At 42.2% G+C, this 21,252-nt stretch overlaps 1 protein-coding gene across 4 annotated transcripts; it reads right to left on the reverse strand.

Moving 5' to 3' along the window:
* Positions 1–1,304: 1,304 nt before the first annotated feature.
* Lyrm7 (LYR motif containing 7) lies at positions 1,305–20,787 on the reverse strand. Of its 4 annotated transcripts, XM_027427483.2 has the most exons (6): positions 19,937–20,421; positions 19,263–19,368; positions 17,373–17,445; positions 14,330–14,397; positions 13,260–13,341; positions 1,305–1,899 (listed from the first exon to the last, which is right to left on the reverse strand). In XM_027427483.2, exons 2-6 carry the CDS (start codon positions 19,275–19,277, stop codon positions 1,829–1,831), a joined length of 309 nt encoding a protein of 102 aa, XP_027283284.1. In that variant the 5' UTR covers positions 19,278–19,368; positions 19,937–20,421; the 3' UTR covers positions 1,305–1,828. The 4 variants fall into 4 exon arrangements, with proteins under 4 accessions (XP_027283284.1, XP_027283283.1, XP_027283281.1 ...); XM_027427482.2 differs by lacking the exons at positions 19,263–19,368; positions 19,937–20,421 and adding an exon at positions 20,634–20,787; XM_027427480.2 differs by lacking the exons at positions 19,263–19,368; positions 19,937–20,421 and adding an exon at positions 20,634–20,786 and having other exon boundaries at positions 14,330–14,400.
* Positions 20,788–21,252: the final 465 nt, after the last annotated feature.

Here is a 21,252-nt window from a genome sequence, read left to right on the forward strand (position 1 = left end):
TCAGGTCCAAGGTAAGAGCAGCAAGAGTTCTTTACCACTGCACCATCTCAGTCCCTGCTTGCTTTCTTATACTCAGTTCTTAAAATATGATAAATCTTTTTATATACCGAATATATATATATATATATATATATATATATATATATATATATATATTTTTTTTTTTTTTTTTTTTGAGACAGGGTTTGTGTAGCCTTGGCTATCCTGAAACTAGCTCTTTAGATCAAGCTGGCCTCAAACTCAGAGAGAACCTCCTCCTCCTCCTGCCTCTGCCTCCCGAGTGCTGGGATTAAAGATGTGTGCCACCACCACCCTGCTAACATATATTCTTTTTTAAAAAAATAATTTATTTATCTTTATTTTATGTGCACTGGTGTTTTGCCTGCATGTATGTCTATGAGAGGCTGTCAGATCTTGGAGTTATGGACAGTTGTGAGCAGCCATGTGAGTGCTGGAAGTTGAACCCAGGTCCTCTGGAAGAGCAGTCAGTGCCCTTAACCACCGAGCCATCTCTCCAGCCCAACATATATTCTTTATATAATAAGAATTATCAGATATATGATTCAGATATTATCTCAACTATTTTTCACTAATGATTTTCTGTCATTTTTGTTTTGTTTTTCAAGATAAGGTTTCTCTGTGTAGCCCTGGCTGTCTTGGAACTTGCTTTGTATACCAGGCTGACCTCAAACTTACAGAGATCCACCTACCTCTGCCTCTTGAGTGCTAGGCTTAAAGCTGTACACTACCACACCCAGTGAAATTTTTTTAACTTTAATAAAGTATAATTATTATTATTTATTTGGCAACACTCAGGATCAAATTATGAAAAGCACTGGGGAGGCAGAGGCAGATCGATCTCTGAGTTCAAGACTAGGATTGCACAGTGAGATCCTATATCAAAAAAAATAAAAGGAGAATGTAGCCATCTACAGCATTTCACAGTAACATCCAAATGATCCAAATATAGCTCATTCTACAAAGACCAAGTAGTCTGAGGGCCACCACTTCCGAAAAATGCTGGATGTCTTTATTCTATAGTGGCCAAAGTGATGTTGACATTTCATCCATCCATCTTCAGAAGACTGTTTAAAATGTTTTTATAGGGTCTGGAGAGATGGCTCAGTGGTTAAGAGCACTTGTTGCTCTTTTAGAGGACCCAGGTTCAATTCCTAGCACCTACATAGCAGCTCAGGACTATCTACAACTCCAGTCCCAGGGCATCCAATACCCTGTTCCTGACCTCTGCAGACTCCGCACACTCATGGTGTTTAGACATTTACACAGGCCAGGGGAAAACTGTCTTCATAAGAACAGAGAAATAAGCCACATAATTATTTGTTATCTGCAGAAATAACCACAGGACTTTGAGAAACAATGGTTACTTTCAGTACAGAGCTGGCAGGAAAATGTTAATATTTTACCAACTTAATATTTTGGAAATTAAACATCAATTTAATTTGGCAGCATTTTGTATTTAGCAGTTGTGTTTCTCGTGGGATGAAAAGTCACCAAGTTGGTAAAGTGCTTCATTGGCAAATAGCTTTGGTAAGACCAAAACACCTACCAAAGGGAAAGAGAAGCATGTCCCACTTCCCCAGGCATTCAGTCGCCAGGTTAAGACTGCCTGTCAGTTTGAAGGGATGGCACATCTATGTCCTCAGAACACTTCAGTACCCTGCAGCCCTCAGCCTTTTGTTTGTTTGCAACGCGCTGCTTCAGAGAGAAACATCTGCATGCCCAGGACTTTTGCCAGGTATGTATTTAAAGTCAGAGGGGGCAGAGATGGATTTTGTCCTGGAGGCTTTACTGCTTCTGAGTTGGCACTTTACTGCTTCTGAGCTGGCGCATCACAGTACGGCACGTTTTCTGTTAGAAGATCGTTCCTGGGGACCAGTTCTAAAAGGAACACAGAGACAAGTGGTTAAGATGATTAGAACTCCAGTCACTATCCTCAAATCAGACCTAAGTGCCAGCACATCACTTCCCCCACAAGTTCCAACTGTAAACTGTCAAGTTTAGGAACCTCAAAGAAAACATTTCTAGAGACATTTTATTTCAGTTGCTGTCTGAGGTGAAATCTTTGACTCTAAATGGAGGCATTTAATAAGATCCTCATTACATAAAAACATACAACTGAGTCCATCATTTTACTAAACATGACTAATTAAACAACTGAACAGAATTAAGCTAAAAACACATTTTTGGCCATCTGTTAATTGCTAATTAAAATTGCCATCTAGGAATGGTTTTGAGAGAGGGTCTCAAATAGTCAGGCTGGCCTTTAACTCCCTATGTAGCTGAGGCTAACCTTGAACTACTGACCCTCCAGCCTCCACCTCCCAATAATAAGACTATAGGTGTATTACACCTTGACTGGATACTTGGAAATTTTTATAGAAAGCAAGACATCACTCCCCTAACTTAGAAAGTCCATATCTACAGAACAGTGGCTCCCCTCCCCTCCCCTAATTTCCCCTCTCCTTTCCTCCCTTCCTTTTTGGCCTTCATACATTACAAGACTTGTACCCTACCACCGAGCTACATCCTTACCCCCTAACAACGGTGTCTAACTGAGGGAGACTTCAGACATATCACTTAGGGAATGCTGCTAAAAATTTACTGGGCAGGAGCCAAGGATGCTAACTGCAATGAGAAAGACAGTCTGGTGCAATGAGGAACTGTCATGACAGAATGACAGCAGTGCCCTCACTGAGACACACTGCTAAACAACAACCTAGAAAAAAAATTAATTAAACAAGAGTATTTCATTAATGTTAATACCCTAGTTCTGATAAGTAAACAGTGATTAAGAAATGTCCTTTATAGTCAAGAAATGCACATTGAGGGGACTGGGCTCACATTTTTATTCCCAACACTCAGGAAACAGAGATAGGTGGATCTCTGAGTTCAAGGCCAGCCTGGACTACATAGCAAGTTCCTGAACAGCCAGAGCTAAATAGTGAGATCTTATCTCAAAAAATATAACAAAAAGAAATGCATATTGAAGTATTTTTGAAGATTTATTTTTATTTATGTGTATGAATGTATGTGTGTGTGTGCGTGCGTGAGTGCATGTGCCCCAGGAAGCCGGAAGAGTATATCAGATTTCCCCAGAGCTAAAGTTACAAATGATTATGAACCACCCAATGTGGGTGATAGGAAAGGAACTTCAGTTCTCTTGAAGATCAGTATGATCTTCTATCAGCTCTGAACTGCTGAGTCATTTCTCCTGCCCCACAGGGCTACAGAGATGGCTCAGCAATTAAGAGCACTAGTTACTCTTTCAGAGGTCCTGGATTCAATTCCTAGCAACCACATGGTGGCTCACAATCATCTACAATGGGATCTGATGCCCTCTTCTGGTCTGTAGGCATACATGCAGACAGAGCACACAAAGAAAGAAAGAAAGAAAGAAAGAAAGAAAGAAAGAAAGGAAGGAAGGAAGGAAGGAAGGAAGGAAGGAAGGAAGGAAGGAAGGAAGGAAGGAAGGAAGGAAGGAAGGGAAGGAAGGAAGGGATGAAGATGAACATGAAGAGGAGTGGTGGCGCACACCTTTAATCCAGCACTTGGGAGGCAGAGGCAGGCGGGACCTCTGTGAGGTGGAGGCCAGACCGGTCTACAGGCAAAGCTGGGGCAGCCAGAGCTACATAATAAAGAAAAGTCTATTTTCTCTGTCTCAAAAAAAAAGAGAAAAGTTTCTTTGGCTTCAAGGGGCTCATAATCTATTGGAAAAGATAAACAACAAATAACATAATGCTTCACAAATGCCTTTTATAGTGAAAATGCAAGCATTTGAGACTGTTAAATTGAATAAATTACTAAACCCATCAATTTTACTTTGGATTGTGATCAGCTTTGAACAACCAGAAATCCATCAGTGGTTTGTAAGATTTAATTTTCTTCCATTATGAAACACAGTAGGCCTGAGCTAGTGTAAGTCCTTGGTGCTGCTAAGAATCCAGAATCCTTTTTCCTCCGTGTCTGCAGCCCTTTGGAACAGCAGTTTGCCTTTCCTTCTGCTATTACTGCATTTGCACTGAAGGCAGGAGGGGAACCTCACCCAGCCCATTCCTTTTCAACAAAACAATGGCTTCAGTGGAAATGACACTCAGTAGATAAATGCTTACAAAAGATGCCGGACAGACTGAGAAGTCACATTATAGTCTTCCTTGTCGTCCCTCTCTGGATATGCAGCATAGACATAAGCAATTTATAGCACACTCCCGTTTACTGTCTGTCCCCTAACCTCACCCAGATTCACATGGAGGGCCTCTGGTTAATGTGCTGGCCTGCTCTGCCCACTGGGTCCATCTGTGGCGCATATGGAAGACACCTACCCCACTTAAGTGGGAAATAAATGATGGGATGAAAAATAAAAACATGAGATTGGGAATCCATGGTGGTGCCCAGGTCACAGAAAATCCTAAATCCCAGGGATAGGAAAAGGCAAACTTCTTTACTTGGTAATGGACTAAATCCTCAGTCTGCTAATCTGGCAATACCAAATTCTATTTTCAAGAGACTCAAAGCCCTGCTCTGATGCACTCTATTACACAGATGCCAGACCCAGACTCTGGGCCACTCCCTGTCTTGGGGAGATGGAGATCTTGGGGAAAATAGCCAAAGATGGGGGGGGGGTGTTCAAAAGCTTTCACAGTCCACTTCCTGTTAACCTGAGTTCAGAAGATCAGGGATGGCTTTAAGAGCTGAAGTGAACTACATGAGCCTGGGTTTCTAAGCAATACAATCCACTCAAAAACTATGAACTTCAAGCCTGTTTCCACAAACAAGAAGCCATGGGCAAGTATCTTACCCTATTTTGAGCACTAAAGACTGTCATCCCTCTTTGGTAATGTCACTGGGATATGCTGCACTCACTAGTTCTTACATTGAGAACACTTCTTAAAGCAAGAAAAGCAACAGTGAAGAGTGAAGTAAGAAGGAAAGAGGCCCGGGAGCAAACTGAAAAGACCTCAGGTTAGATTTCAGAAGCCTCTTTACATCTGTCTTAAGTGGGAATGTGGACCTGTGACTCTTTGCAGCTCCTCAAGGCTCTCCTCAGAACACAGGCTGCAGACAGAAGAGTGCCCCTTAGCAAAGTAACACTCATTCCATCTTTGCTTTGTCAATGGACCAATTTAATCTGCATGCATTCTTTCTCAGCATCTTGCTAAAAACAGAAAAAGCTACCCTACATGTACTGACATTTGGGTTGTTTCTCTTATTGCTGTTGCTCCAGGTTTGTCTCCAAAATTTTTTTTAAATATGTATAAACACACACACACACACACACACACACACACACACACACACACACACTCATAGTTCACAATAGTGTGGCAGAAACATTTGGACATTAATAATATATAGGACTTCAAGGTATTTTAAAGTTATAAAACATATAAATATAAAATGTATACAATATATAAAAATATATCAGGCACATAAACAGCAATAAGCTGAAATGAGGAGCTTACGCTTTGGTCATGTTCTTTCCAGGAACCTGTCCCTCCCTGTGCTTGGTCTTGGAGCTCCTCCGACATACAGAAGTGCTATGGAAGAACACTTAACTACCAATCTTTTACAGAGTGCTCAGTTTCTTAGGGACAAGACCCACATTTGTCTAGCCCATTGTTTCACATAAATCCCAGTGTCTACCACAATGAGGATTCAGTAAATATGGGCTGAGTCACATTAAACTGTCTTAGAAAAAAATCAGATGTGTTTGACAATGACAAATGTACAGGATCCAAAGGTAGAAGTTTAGGGCTAGGGAGATGAGTGAGTTGATAAAATGCTTCCTGTGAAAGCATAGGATCTGAGTTTTGATCCCCAGCTCCCACACAGAAGCACACACCTATGATCTCAGAGCTAGAGTGGTGGACACAGGTAGATCTCTGGGTCTGGCAAACTAGCCAGTTTAGCTATAGCAGTGACTTCCAGGTTCAGTGAGAGACCTTGTCATTAACAATTAGGTGGAGAGCAATCCAGGACATCTGACATTAACTTCTGGCCTCCATATACACATATGCACATACACAGATATGCACACACAGACACATACATACATACAAAAAGGCAGAAGTTTAAACAAACAAACATCTGAGCTGGACATAGTTGTGTACACCTTTAATCCCAGCACTTGGGAGGCAGAGGCAGGAGGTCTTTATGGGTTTGAGGCCAGCCTGATTCTACATAGTGAGTTCTAGGACAGTCTGAGCTACATAGTGAGACCCTGTCTCAAAAAACAAACAAACAAACAAACAAACAAACAACAAAAAGACATCTGAAAAAGTTTTTCTGGCTGTATTTTCTTAATGTTATCACATATACTTAGAAATACAACCCAATTTTGTCTGTCTTACATATATGCTAGAGAGGAAGTTAAAAAAAATACTGGGTTGGGGGCCACAGAGATGGTTCAGCAGTCAATAGCATTGGCTATTCTTCAGCTAGGGTTCAATTTCCAGCACATACACAGTGTCTCACAACTGTCTGTAATTCTAGTTCCAGGGGATCTACCTTTTGAGTAGATTTACCTTTTGAGGTAAAGGCTGTATTTTTCCACTGACAGTAGAGTGCTTGCCTAGCATACAGAGGCCCTGAGTGTGATTCACATATATAAAGCAAGGTGGTACATGTCTGTAGACAAAACACTCAGAAGGTAGAGGCAGGGGGGGGTCAGAAGCTTAAGGCCATCAGCTACATAAGGAGTTAGAGGGTAGCTTGGAGGGCATGTCTCAAAAATCAAACAAAAACAAAAAACAAAAACAGGGGAACGGAGGGATAGCTCGGTGGTGAAGAGCACTTGCTGTTCTTCCAGAGAACCCGAGTTCAGTTCCCAGTACCCATATCAGGTAACTCCAGTTCTAGAAGATCTAATCTCCTCCAGCTACTCCATGCACATGGCATACACACACACACACACACACACACACACACACACACACAAAGGTACACACATACACATAAATAAATAAACATCTTTGAATTAAACAACAAAATCTTAAAAAAAAATAAGGTAGAGGCTCTACGACCCCTGGCCCTCCTGCCTGGACATCAATGATCAAGATGGTTCATGCTGAAGCCTCTTCTCACCCACTGAGTTGAAAATGAACTAAGGGTTCACTTTCCGTTTAACAACATTTGGCACATTCACATACTTTTCTATCAAAGGATGGTAGATGCAACTGTTCCAACCAGAAAGTAGCTCAAAAACAGAGAAACTAACAAAGCAAATTGGTGTGGAGAATGTGGAGCTTTCACTGCTGTTTAACATGCCCCAGATCTTAGCACACTGACACCATGATGGAAGAACCATTCAGGCTGTGGAACCCAGCACATAGGCAGCAACATCTGCCAAAACAAAGACCTGATCCATCAAAGTCCCTAGTTCTGGGAAAGTCCCTAAATGGGGTGTGTCAATCCAGGATGTGATTTTTGTGCTAAAATCCTACCCTGAGAAAGGGTAGGGACTCCACTTGGGTCCTGAACACCTAGTCTAGTCACCAGCCAGCTAATAAAGACTTTTTATTGCCTTGAATCCATGTCTGTGTGATCTCCTCTGGTGGATACCTTACAACATGTTGTTCCTTACCCAGTGACCCTCTTAATGAACATGTTACTTGGGAGTCACGGCAGGCTTAGCTGACACCATTATAGACATCTCCTCTATCAGAAAGCACTGGTTTGAGCAGTCCAGACCTCTGCAACCTCCAAAATATATTCCTATCTCCAAGCCTCCAGGCTATGGGAAAAGTTTATCACCATGGCTACAGCAAAAGAAGCAGTCTGTCATATCAACCTTTAGTCTTCAATACTGGTGAGTGGTATGAAGAATTTCCAAAACTGGTTGCTGTCGTTTCTATCTTGCCACAAAGCCAAAGCCTTCCATCATCTTATAAAAACTCCTTTCTACAAAGCTGTTCAAGTTCTGACCACGAAGCTACCTACAGCCATGAGGAAAGCTCTGGGATTGAACTAGATACTGATCACAGCTGCTAAGTCACAGTGATGGCCCCTGACTAGGCTAGAATGAGAAGAGCGCCTATAAGATTTCCCTTCAAGCAGCCTGCTCCAAAACAAAGAGACACAATCTTGAATCTCATCTTAAACAATGAAGATGTGGTAGGCATGTAGACCTGCTAGAAGTTGCCCTGGAAATGGATGGGTTTTCAGGAAGTGACCTAAGAAAAGGGGGTGAAGGGTGGAGATTGCCTGGTGGCACGTGTCTTTAATCCGAACACTCAGTAGGCAGATTCTTTGAATTGAGGCCAGCATAGCAAGTTCCATAACAGCCAGTACTACATAGAGAAACCCTGTCTCAAAAATAAATAAATAAAAACAAAACAACAACAAAAAAAGGAATGTGAGATGCTGCCTCGTGTGTATGGGGGTAGGGGCATATGCTAATTTTATACCAGGAGAAATTCAAGAAGATGAAATCAAAATCTAGTCTGTGCAACAGTGGTTCTGCACTCCACAACTGCAAAGGTAAAGGAGTCAAGAAATTTTAACTCAGTTTGTTTGTTTATAGCAACAGTAAAGATCTTTACATGATTCAGTGATCTAGTTTGCTTATCTGTCAGTGGTAGGAGAGTGGACCAAGTGTTCTTAAAACACACAAAGCCATTCAAGGCCAGCCTGGTCTGTAGAGTGAGTTCAAGGACAACCAGGGCTACACAGAGAAACCCTGTCTTGAAAAACAAAACAAAAACCACAAAGCCAACTTTAGTAGATAATCAAAAAGATACTGTAGTGGTTTGAAAGAAAATGGCCCCCAAAGAGAATGGCACTATTAGGAAGTGCGGCCTTATTGGAGTAAGTATGCCCTTGTTGGAGGAAGTATGTCACAGTGGAAAAAGGCTTTGAGGTCTCATATACTTGGGCTTACGCTCAGTGTGATACTCAGACCACTTCCTGTTGCCTGCAAGATATAGGATTCTCAGCTGCCTCTCCAACACCATATCCTACCATGATGAAATGGACTGAACCTCTGAACTGTAAACAAGCCACTTCAATTAAATGTCTCATTTACATGAGTTGTTGTGGCCATGGTGTTTCTTCACAGTAACAGAAACCCTAACTAAAACACCACCTTTTGGAACAAAGCACTGGAGAATCCCTCCATGACCATGTTTGACACAGTCTTCAACAGGACCCAAAAAATACCAACAAAGTGTTGCAAAATGTTTATTTAACTATGTAAAGATGTGTTGCACTTGTTTAGTTATGTAAGATGTTTTGCTGTCTTACCTTGTGTGTCTAAGGCACCTGATTGGTCTAATAAAAAACTGAATGTCCAATAGTGAAGGAGGAGGTACAGGAAGAACTTTCAGGCAGGGAGAGTAAATAGGAGGCCAGGAAGATGCCAGGGGCCAGCCTGACAGACACAGAGAGTCTGGAAAGTAGGACATACAGAATGAAAGAAAGGTAAAAAGCTCCAAGGCAACATTTAGATGAAGAGAAACAGGTTTAAATTAAGTTAAAAGAGCTAGTGGGACAAGCCTAAGCTAAGACTGAGCTTTCATAATTAATAAGTCTCCATGTCTTTATTTGGGAGCTGGTTGGTGGCCCAAAGAAAATTCCAACTACAATAAAGGAAAATGGATCAACTAGACTATATTAAAATAAGAAACTCCCCAAAAGGTTGGGTGGTGGTGGTGCAAGGCTTTAGTAGTTCCAACACTCGGGAGGCAGAGGCAGGCAGATTTCTGTGAGTTCTAGGCCATCCTGGTCTACAAACAGAGTTCTGGGAAAGGCTCCAAAGCTACACAGAGTAACCCTGTCTTGAAAAACCAAAACCAAAACAAACAAACAAACAAAAACTCCTCAAAGGGAAAAGCCACAAGTAGGAAGTTCTTAGAATACACATATCCAATAAAGGATTTGTATATAGGACATACTAAAATCCCTTTAAGTCAAAAAAAAAAAAAAGGCAAACAATCCTCTAGACAAGTGGACAGAAGGCTTTAGTAGATACTTTGTAAAGACAATCTTCAGATCTCCACTAACCAACTGAAAGGTGCTCCTAATTCATTAGTTAGCAGACAAATTCAATAAAGGGGCCTGTAAGATGGCTTAGTGTGTAAAGGTGCCTGTCATCAAGTCTAATACCCCAAACTCAATGCCTCGAACCCACACATGAGAGCTAACCTGACCTCCACTGTGTTCATTTGTGAGAATTCGAGCACACACACGTACATGCACACACATGCATGCACACACACACACACACACACACACACACACACAAACAAGTCGCAACCTGCAGTGAGATTTTGCTAACATTCCAGCAGGAGTCCTGAGACATTTTTTTTTTCAATACAAACTTTCTCTGTGTAGCCCTCGCTGCCCTAGAACTCACTCTGTAGACCAGGCTGACCTGGAACTCACAGAGATCTGCCTGCCTTTGCCTCCTGAGAGGTCAGATTACACCAGGTATACACCATCACCACCCAACAAAATAACAGATTCTTAAGTATATTTTTCCATTTCCTATAATCCCAATTCTTCTGTACTAATTACAGAATAAAAGGTAAAAAACATAGACTTAGTCTAGGTACATAATGATGCCATAAAAATTAATATAGTTACATAATATACTGACTCATATATGGATTACCAGCCTACAATCCACACCACCAGAGAATCTAAGAAACAAGGAGGACTCTAAGAGAGACATACATGGTCCCCCGGAAAAGGGGAAAGGGACAGATCTCCTGAGCAAATCAGGAGCATGGGGGGAGGGGAGAGGGAGCTAGGAGAATGAGAAGGGGAGAAGCGGAGAGGGGGAGGAGGACAGGAGGGAGCAGAAAGATTGAGTTGGGGAAGAATAGAGGAGAGCAAGATAAGAGATACCATAATAGAGGGAGCCATTATAGGTTTAAAGAGAAATCAGGCACTAGGGAAATGTCTGGAGATCTACAAAGATGACACCAACAATCTAAGCAACAGAGGAGAGGCTACCTTAAATGCCCTCCCCTGATAATGAGATTGATGACTAACTTATATACCATCCTATGGCCTTCATCCAGCAGCTGATGGAAGTAGAAGCAGATACCCACAGCTAAACACTGAACTGAACAAGAATCCAGTTGCAGAGAAGGAGGAGTGATGAGCAAAGGGGTCAAGACCAGGATGGTAAAACCCACAGAAACAGCTGACCTGACCAAGGGGGAGCTCTTGGTCCCCAGACTAATTGCTGGGAAACCAGCATGAGACTGATCCAGATCCCATGAACGTGGGTGTCAGTGAAAAGGCCTGGGAAATATATGGGGCCTCTTGTAGTATATCAGTACTTATCTATAGCATAGGAATTGACTTTGGGAGCCCATTCCACATAGAGGGATACTCCCTGAGCCAAGACACATGGGGGGGGGGGGGCTAGGCCCTATCCCAAAGGATATGACAGACTGATCCCCTATGAAAGGCCTCACCCTCCCTAGGGAGCAGAAAGGGTATGTGATAGATAGGGTTTTAGTTGGGGGTGGGGGGCAGGGGAGGCAGAGGGAACTAGGATTGACATGTAAAACAATCTTGTTTCTAATTTAAATTAAAAAAATGGAGAAAAAAAATGTTGTAGTTGAACCTGGCCTACAGTGCTAGTTCCAGGACAACTTCCAAAGCAATACAGAGAAACCCTGTCTTGAAAAAAAAAAATGTTGTAGTTAATATAGTGGTGCACTCCTTTAGTCTCAGCACTTGTGAGGCAGAAGCAAGCAGATCTCTGTGAGTTCAAGGCCAGCCTGGTCTATATAATGAGTTCTAGGACAGCCAAGACTATATAGTGAGACCCTGTCTAGAAAAAAACAAACAAACAAAAAAAGTATGTTTACAACTACAATTTTGCAATATAACCAGGAATTAATATTATGGGAGAGGGGCTCTGGATAGATGGCTCAGCAGTTAAGAGCACGAGCTGCTCTTATAGAGGACCTGGTTTCAGTTCTCATCATTCACATAATGGCTAACAACCATCCATAATTTTAACCCAGGGGATCCAAAGCTCTCTTGTGACTTCAGCTGATACCAAGCACACGTGGGTGCACATATATACATGCAAGTAAAACATGAATACACATAAAATAAAAGAAAAATATCTATCCGGGCAGTAGTGGCATACAGTTTTAATCCCAACACTCAGGAGGCAGAGGCAGGAGGATTTCTGTGAGTTTGAGGCCAGCCTGGTCTACAGAGCAAGTTCTAGGACAATCAAGGCTACACAGAGAAATCCTGCCTCAAAATAAATCTAAAAATAAACTTAAAAGTAAAAAGGGGGTAAGAGAGATGGCACTGTGGTGATACATTGTTTATGATCTAATAAAGCAACAAGGAGAGCAAAATGCAAAGCTAGCCATAGCCATAGAGCCAAGCAGTGGTGATACACACCTTTAATCCCAGCAGCCATAGTAGTTAGTCCTAGAAGACAGGCAGTGGTGGCACATACCTGTAATCCCAGGACTCAGGAGACAGGCAGATGGATCTCTGTGAGTCCAAGACCACCCTGGGCTACACTCGAGAGTGAATCAGAGCTCATGCCTTTAATCCCAGGATTTGAGAGGTATAAAAGGAAGAAGCAAAGGGTCTCATGTGAGATTTAGTTTCAAGATATGGAGAGCATTCAGTCTGAGGTTTTGTAGAGAGAGCATTGCACTCTGAGGATTAGTGGAGACAGGATCACCCATTTGAATACAGGTAGAAGTAAGAGCTACTGGCTTGGCTGCTTTGCTTCTCTGATCTTCAGCTTGAACCCCTATATCTGTCTCTAGAATTTTTTCTTTTTCTTTTTTTAAAGATTTATTTATTTATTATGTATACAGTGTTCTTTCTACATGTATAACTACAGGCCAGGGAGGGCACCAGATCTCATTTCAGATGATTGTGAGCCACCATGTGGTTACTGAGAATTGAACTCAGGACCTCTGGAAGAGCAGGCAGTGCTCTTAACCTCTAAGCCATCTCTCCAGCCCCTGTCTCTAGGTTTTTATTATTAGTGCTACATGGCTCAGTTGAGCTTTTGAGTTCAATCCCAGTGTCAGTGTTAGAGTAAAGCCAGTGTGGTGGGTGTGGTCATGCCTTTAATCCCAGTGGAGACCAGTCTGATTTACACAGCAAGTTCAAAGAAACCCTGTCTCAAAGAATTAAGAAAGAAAAAAAATCAATAGTAATAAAATAAAAACAAACAAAGGTGCAGTAATCATTACTATTTTGAAATATCACAATCAGAAATCATACCCCCCACACACTTTACTTACTCAATGTGTTGCGGTCAGTGTGAATACCTTGAATAACACATGTTCTGAGTAACAGTTCAACATCAGAACCCATTTTCAACATCTGTTAGGAAAATCAAACAGAGTAACCAACCCCTGAGTGCTTTGTAGAACTGCACTGGTTTTGAAAACCACAGTTTAACAGGTCACTTTCAGATAATGTGGCTTTTAGCTCTGTGCAACTGTAAAGAGTAGTATAGAAAGTGCAAACATTTCAGATGCCCTTCATTTTTATCTACATATCCTATATTTTGCTCAAAAACAGATTTAGAACTTTCTTGTTATAATATGCATTTTAAAATGTGTTCAGGGCTGGGCATGGTGGAACACACCTTTAATCCTATCACTTTGGAGGCAGAGGCTGGCCTGGTCTACACAGTGAGTTCTAACACAGCAGAGCTACACAGTGAGACCCTGTCTCAAAATAAATAAATAAAGTAGATTTTTATTCATGTGTATAAATGATATTAAATATGGGAGACTTTCTCTCATTTGTATTTTCTCTTTTACCAATCAATTCTTCATAAGTATGAATCTTTTCTTACTTTTTTAAAAGACAGTACGTTAGTATATAGTCCAGGCTGGCATTGGATTCGTGATTCTTCTGCTTCAGCCTCTTGAGTACTAGAATGACAGGCATACCCCACCATGCCCAGCTCTACTCTGCATTAGTCAGGATGCTTCCCTACCTAAAATTCCCTCTGAAGTGCTGCGTCATGAACACTTGTTCCTTATCTTTAGTCACTTGCCTCAAGTGAAGTCACTTGCCTCAAGAAAAAAGAATGTTAGGGCTTCTGCCATCGTTCAGCTGCCCTGGACTGGACTAGGGCTGCTTCTGTATTCTCTTTCCAGGGGGCCTTGTTATCTCGGTGGGTAGGAAATAATCCTGAGGGGAGCCACAGCAAACAAGTGGAGGTTGTCTACAGCTGTGGAAGCTTTTACTACTGCAGGTGCTCAATGGCTTCCCTTCATATAACCCTCCATTCCCACCGTCCTCTCTTTACCTAGAACATTTACACCAGCTTTATTACAATTGAAACCTATTACTGTACCTCTTCTATTTTCTCCGGGGAGGCCTCATTTTTATGTTTTTTGAATTCTTCGTTTATCTTTACTCTGGCTGCTAGAGAGAGAGAGAGAGAGAGAAATACATGTAATTAATACTTATGATTCTTAACATGTTACTCAATGATATCCATTATGAATTTCTACTTCTCACATAAAACAAAGCATGGTGTTGCACACCATAACAGCAGCATTTGGAGGATGAGGCAGGAGGATTTTGAGTTTGAGGCCAGCTTGGGCTATATGGTGAAGTTCTGTCTGAGAGAGAGAGAGAGAGGAGGAGGAGGAGGAGGAGGAGGAAGGGGAGGAGAAAGAAGAAGAAGAAGAAGAAGAAGAAGAAGAAGAAGAAGAAGAAGAAGAAGAAGAAGAAGAAGAAGAAGAAGAAGAAGAAGAAGAAATGTATTAACCTAATCAGTATTCTAATACTCAGGTCCTCTGCCTCTCTCTCTCTCTCTCTCTCTCTCTCTCTCTCTGTCTCTCTCGACAGAGTCTCTCTATATAGCTCTGGCTATACTGGAATTCATTATATAGACCAGGCTGGCCTCAAACCCACAGAGATCCTCAGCCTTTAAGGACACCATGCCTGGCTTCTTTTCAACTTTGTGTACTTCCAGAACTACTGGATTCTAAGTAGTCCAGTATTTTTTTTCTCTAAATCTGAACATTTAAAGTAACACCTCGTTTTATTTTATTTTATTTTGAGATAGGGTCTCACTGTAAAGCCCTGACTGTTCTTAGACTTGTGAGCCCTCTGCCTCAGCTTCTAGAGTGCTGGAGTTACATGCATGTGCTTTATGAAGATGGCAAGAATCAGTGCAAACAATATATAACCTATACCTGCACACACATATGCCAGTACAGAAGATTTGATCCCTAGGCTGATGTAGAAGTGAATGATGAAAGCAAAGTTGCTACGTGTGACACAGCCTTTAACTAAGTACTGGGTTGGGAGGCAGAGGCAGGAGGTGCTCTGTGAGTCTGAGACCAGCTGGGTCTACATGGTGAGTTCTAGGACAGGTAGGACTATAAAGCAGGCTGTGTCTCAAACAATAACAAAAAAACTTTTAGGCTCACATATTCCACCTACATTACAGCAGTTTAACCTATTCTAATTGACCTCGCTGTGTTACGAGCATTTAGTGGAACAATCTGTATGAAGTTCTTAGTAAATATACAACAAACGTTGCCTAAAGCAACAAAATATACCATGTTGACAAAAAGAAATAGCCATGGAAGCCTCCTTCCGTGCTCATTTTCCTCAGTTTGTAGGATGGTTAAACCAGAGTCTGGTCCTAGTGGAGGCTGGAGAGATGGCTCAATGGTGGCTCCAGGGATCCATCACCCTCTTCTGGCTTCCCAAGCACCCAAGTGGCACACAGATATATATGTAGGCAAAACATCCACACACATAAATAAAAATAAACCTTTTTTTTAAAAGTCTGGCTTTTGGAATCAGACTGCTTAATATATTCATCAGTTCTACCATTAGCTAAAGACATGCAGGAAATCTTTTTCATATTTTGTCAGTTTTCTCATCTGCTAAAATTGGAATTATAGTATAATTACCTTGCAGAGCTGAGAAACTGTTAGAAATTTGTAAGAAGCATATAAAATGATGTATTTCTATAACTAGGGGCTGAAGAGATAGCTCAGCAGTTAAGAGCATGTAGTACTGAGTGTAATCCCTAACACCCACATCACGTGACTCACAACTGCCTGTGACTCCAGCTTCCAGGGATCCTACGGGTCTGGCTTCTGTGGGGACCTGCACCAATGTGCATAGCACACACGCAATTAAAAATAATAAAAAGTGGCCGGGCATTGGTGGTGCACACCTTTAGTCCCAGAACTCAGGAGGCAGAGGCAGGCAGATCTCTGTGAGTTTGAGGCCAGCCTGGTCTACAGAGTGAGTTCCAGGACAGCCTCCAAAACAATACAGAGAAACCCTGTCTTGAAAAACCAAATAATAATAATAATAATAATAATAAGAAGAAGAAGAAGAAGAAGAAGAAGAAGAAGAAGAAAAAGAAGAAGAAGGAGGAGAAGAGGAGGAAGAGGAAGAAGAAGAAGAAGAAGAAGAAGAAGAAGAAGAAGAAGAAGAAGAAGAAGAAGAAGAAGAAGAAGAAGAAGAAGAGATATCTAAAAGAAATGACCAAATTTGAATTTGAATTCCTGGCTTTGCCCAGCTCCCTCTTAGGGAGGTTTGGAAAAGCATGGTAAGTGGAAATCAATAAGACCAATACAGAGACTGAAGTCTTGAGATATGACTTCTTTCTTTTTAAGATTTTATTTATTTATTATGCATACAACATTCTGCTTCCATGTATATCTGCACACCAGAAGAGGGCACCAGATCTCATAAAGGATAGTTGTGAGTCACCATGTGGTTGCTGGGAATTGAACTCAGGACCTCTGGAAGAGCAGTCAGTGCTCTTAACCTCTGAGCCATCTCTCCAGCCCCCTTGAGCTATGACTTCTAAATCAGCCCGAAACCACTTCAAACAGGGAGATGCTGAGTGTGGACTCTTGTGGCTGCACTCTCTTACAACTGCAGTGACTGCTACACTTACCCCAGCATTAACAACACGGTAGCACTGATTACAGTGTGGGAAATGGGATTAAGAGAGAACCTTGAATCTCACCTGCCCCTTCCTTTTGAATGATTCTATATGAGAACTGGATCTTTATAAATAGTAAGTATTCTTCCATCAGTATAATGTGAGCAGGTCTTTATAGAACACCAGGGAAAGATGGGAAAGGTCATGTCACACAGTCAGAAGAGAAGGGCAGCCAGATAAAGGATGGATGTGCGGCAGGAATGGTGGCGGGGGGTCAGGAGTTCAAGGTCACCCTGCATAAAAGGCCCTTCAAAGGGAGCCTGGGATATTGTCGATCCTGGCTCAGCTTGGCAACCTAGCTCAATGGCAGAGTGTTTTGCCTCACAAGTGTGAGGCTCTAAGTTCCTAGCACTGCAAAAAATAAAGCAACAAAAGCATGGATTTGCTCTAAAGGAGTGAAAGATACATTTACCTTCTAGCGCTCTCTTATCGTTTTTAAAAACTTGTTGTCTTGTCCTGTGCAGTGTTCTGAAGAGCTGTAAAACCTATTAAGAAAAAACAGAATTCAGGACTGAAGAGATGGCTCAGTGGATAAAGCGTATGCTCCACGATCATGAGGAACCTAGTTGAAATCCCTGGAATCCACATTAAAAACAACAAAAATACATGATACTGCACATCTGTAATCCCTGTATGCCTATGAGAAAGTGACAGCGAGACAGGAGAATTACAGAAGCTCAAGGGATTCTTGAGCTAGTCTGTGTATGCAAAGAGTTCCTGACTCAAACAAGGTGGAAGGCAAGGACCATCACCTGAGGTTTTCTTCTAACCTCCCCCCCTCCCCCCCCCACACGGCTGGAAAATGGCTCAGTGGTTAAGAACACTAGCTGGTCTTCCAGAGGTCCTGAGTTCAATTCCCAACAACCACATGATGGCTCACAACCATCTGAAATGAGATCTGCTGCCCTCTTCCAGCCTGCAGGTATACATGTGGACATAACACTGTATAAATAATAAATAAATAAATAAATAAATACTTATAAAAAATAAGTAAAAATAAAAACAGTAAGATTTTATGCTTAAGAAAAAACTCACAACCAGATAGCAATGGTAAATGCCTTTAGTTACAACATTCAGGAGGCAGAGGCCAGCCTTGTCTACAGAGTGAGTTCCAGGACAGTTAAGACTACACAGAGAAACCCTGTCTCAAAAAACTAAAAGGAAAAGAAAAAAAGATCACATTTTACATAATGTTTAGAATTATTGGATTTATTTTCTATTTACTTCTAAAAAATTACTTTTCAGAACAGTTGGTAAAAGCAAGAACTTGCAAAGTAAATTCCTAGTTGTTATTTTTCTTTACGTTCAAGAAAACAAGGTTGGACTGTTAAACAGAGAAACCCTATTCAAAAAACCAATATCCATCCCGCTCCCCACCTCCACACACACCCCCAAAAAAACCCAGAGCCAAACAAACAAAAACAACGTGGAACTGGGGAGATGGCTCAGTGTTTAAGAGCATTGGCTGTTCTTGCAGGGCCAGATTCAATCCCCAGCACCCAGATGGCAGCTCACAGTTCCAGGTGATCTGACAACTTCACACAGACATACATGCAGGCAAAACACCAGTGCAAAAAAGTAAAATAGTTAAAAATATTAAAATAGAAAACACACCTTAGATTTAGGGTTGGGGAGATGCCTCAGTGATTAAAATGCTGGTTCTACAAGGGTGAGGACCAGAGTTTAGATCCCTAGAACCAACAAAAATGCAGAGTAGATGTGTATTTCCAGCCTCAGAAGGCAGAAACAGAGGGTGCCCAGAGCAACAGGCTTGCAAGACTGCATACTCAGATTGGAGAACTCTGGGTTCAGTTGGGAGACCTCCCAATAAATAAGGTAGAAGAATTATAGAAGTATTCATACATACACACACTCACAAGTACACACACAAAAATGGAAAAAATGCTTAAGATTTATTTATGAGCATTTCAGATTTAGGATTTTTTTTTTTAAATGCTTGGCCTGTACTTTAAGACAATCACAGGAAATGAACAGGCTTGTTATGCGGGAATGGGGAACAATAACAACCTAAAAATGTGGGAGTGGCTTAGAGATTGAGTAATGTGTACAGAAAGGATTTTTCTAAAGTGCTTGACAGTAAGAGCTGATTGCCTTGCAGAGATTGTTGATAGGAATATGGATTTTAAAGGCACCACAGCAGACTGTGTTTAGAGCATGCAGTGGGCCCTGGGTTCATTTCTCAGCACTACAAAAACAAAATAAAATATAAATTAAGTAAAAAGTAAAGACACACACACACACACACACACACACACACAAAACTAGGTGTCTAGTTACACACCTGTAGTCCCAGCATCTTAGGAAGTGGAGAAGGGAGATCACTTGATCCCAAAGTTTAAGACCATAGTCTCAAACCAAACAGTAACCTCAGTAATTTTATGTAATACCTAAGGGGTGGGGTCCATTAACACAAAAACAGTACCACTAGTTTAAGAACATTATCCTAATAAAAAGAAAAATGGGAGCTGGAGAAATGGCTCTGAGATTAAAACACTGGCTGCTCTCACAGAGGACCCAGGTTCTTCCCAGCACCCACATGGCAGCTCACAACCCAAGGAATCTGACACCCTCTTCTGGCCTCTGTGGTACCAGGCATATACATGGTACACATACATGGAGGAAAAACACCCATGCATGCCTTTAATCCCAGCACTTGGGAAGCCGAGGCAGGAGGATCTCTGTGAGTTCTCGAGGACAGCCTGGTCTACAGAGTGAGTTCCAGAACAGCCAAGGCTACACAGAGAAACCTTGTCTCAGAAAACAAAACAAATTTAATGTCATCTTTATTATCACAAAACTATTGGGGCCAATATCACATTAGAGCTAATAAAATAGTATTTTTTATTTATTATTTATGCAGTACTGGGCATGGAACCCAGGGAGGGCCTTGACCACCCTAAGCAAGTGTTTTACCACTAAGCTAAATACAACCACATCCGAACTAAAAAAAACTACCTTTCAAATGCAGAAAGTAGCTGGGTGTAGAGGTTCACACCTGTAATCCCAACACTTGGCACGAAGACTGCTGAGTTAGAAGCCTGCCTGGGCTACACAGTAAATCTGAGACTAGCCCCTCCTAATTCCCAATTAAACTTAAGCTCTCTGCCTATGGTTCCTTGTGATTCCATTATTTTCTTTCTAAATTTTGAGACAAGACCTATGTTGCCTGGGATGGCCGTGAACAAGTAGGCTCAGCAATGCTGCCTCTCCTGCTCTAGAGATTTCTGTATTCCTCTAGATAAGTTAAACCCTAGTTACAAGTTCACAAAACATGCTGCGGTTTTTAGTTTGAAGAACTTCCAGGGATTTTATTGTTTATAATCTTCCTACTACTGGCCTTCTTTATGAAGGCAAGGATAGTCATCACCCTCCTCCATTCATCATCTTTCATGGTTGTCACTCTCCTCCACTCACCGCCCCTCGGGGTTGTCACCCTTATCACTCACACTGTCCCTCGGGGTCGTTTCCCTTCTCTCTCACTGCCCTCATGATCGTCGCCCTCTTTCACTGACCCCTCTCTTGGAGGTCTCCCTCCTCACCGCCCCTCAAGGTTGTCACCCTCCTCCACTCTCCGCCCCTCGGGGTCGCCTCCCTCCCCTGCCGAGGGTCCTGAGCTTCAGCTTCCCTGCACCCTCCTCGACGGCCTTGTCACCTTGGCAGGCTGACCCATGGCTCCCCACGCTGCTGCCACCGCCTCTCAAGCCGCCCCCTCTGAGTAGCCAATCAGGGCCGGGGCGTAGCCGGTGACGCTCCCACATGGCAACCAATAAGAACGCAGCACCTCCTTCCTGGCCCGCCTTCTCTGCAGGACGAAGGCCCGGCGTTTGCTAAGTAGAGCGATCACTAAAACCGCGAGAAACCGCGGAGCCAAACTACCAAAAGGAGAGCGGAAGTAACCGGAAGCCACGTTTGTTAGGGGCAGGGTCCCTTCCGCCTTGCAGAGCGTGGCGTACGTACGCCCGGTTATTAATGTGTGACTTCCTCACCTGCTCGTTTTTTACCGCCTGTTTAAGGGCGTGGGTCGTCTCTTAAAGTTCCTGTATGTTAACGTTTCCCAGCTGTGACTGGCTCCTTGGAAACGGAAGCAAACAAAAGCCAGGCCCTAACAAACATAGCCAGTACATATCAGAACGTTGACTCCTGAAAGTTCTGTTTATACATTCGCTTAACTCTTCCCCCAGAAGGTGCGGCTGAGCTGCCTGCTCAAATTCACACGCTTGATCCCAAAGACTCCTCACCCTCTGCATTATCATTACTCTACTTATCTTGCC

The sequence above is a fragment of the Cricetulus griseus genome, chromosome 7, assembly GCF_003668045.3.
Source record: "Cricetulus griseus strain 17A/GY chromosome 7, alternate assembly CriGri-PICRH-1.0, whole genome shotgun sequence".
Taxonomy (NCBI): domain Eukaryota; kingdom Metazoa; phylum Chordata; class Mammalia; order Rodentia; family Cricetidae; genus Cricetulus; species Cricetulus griseus.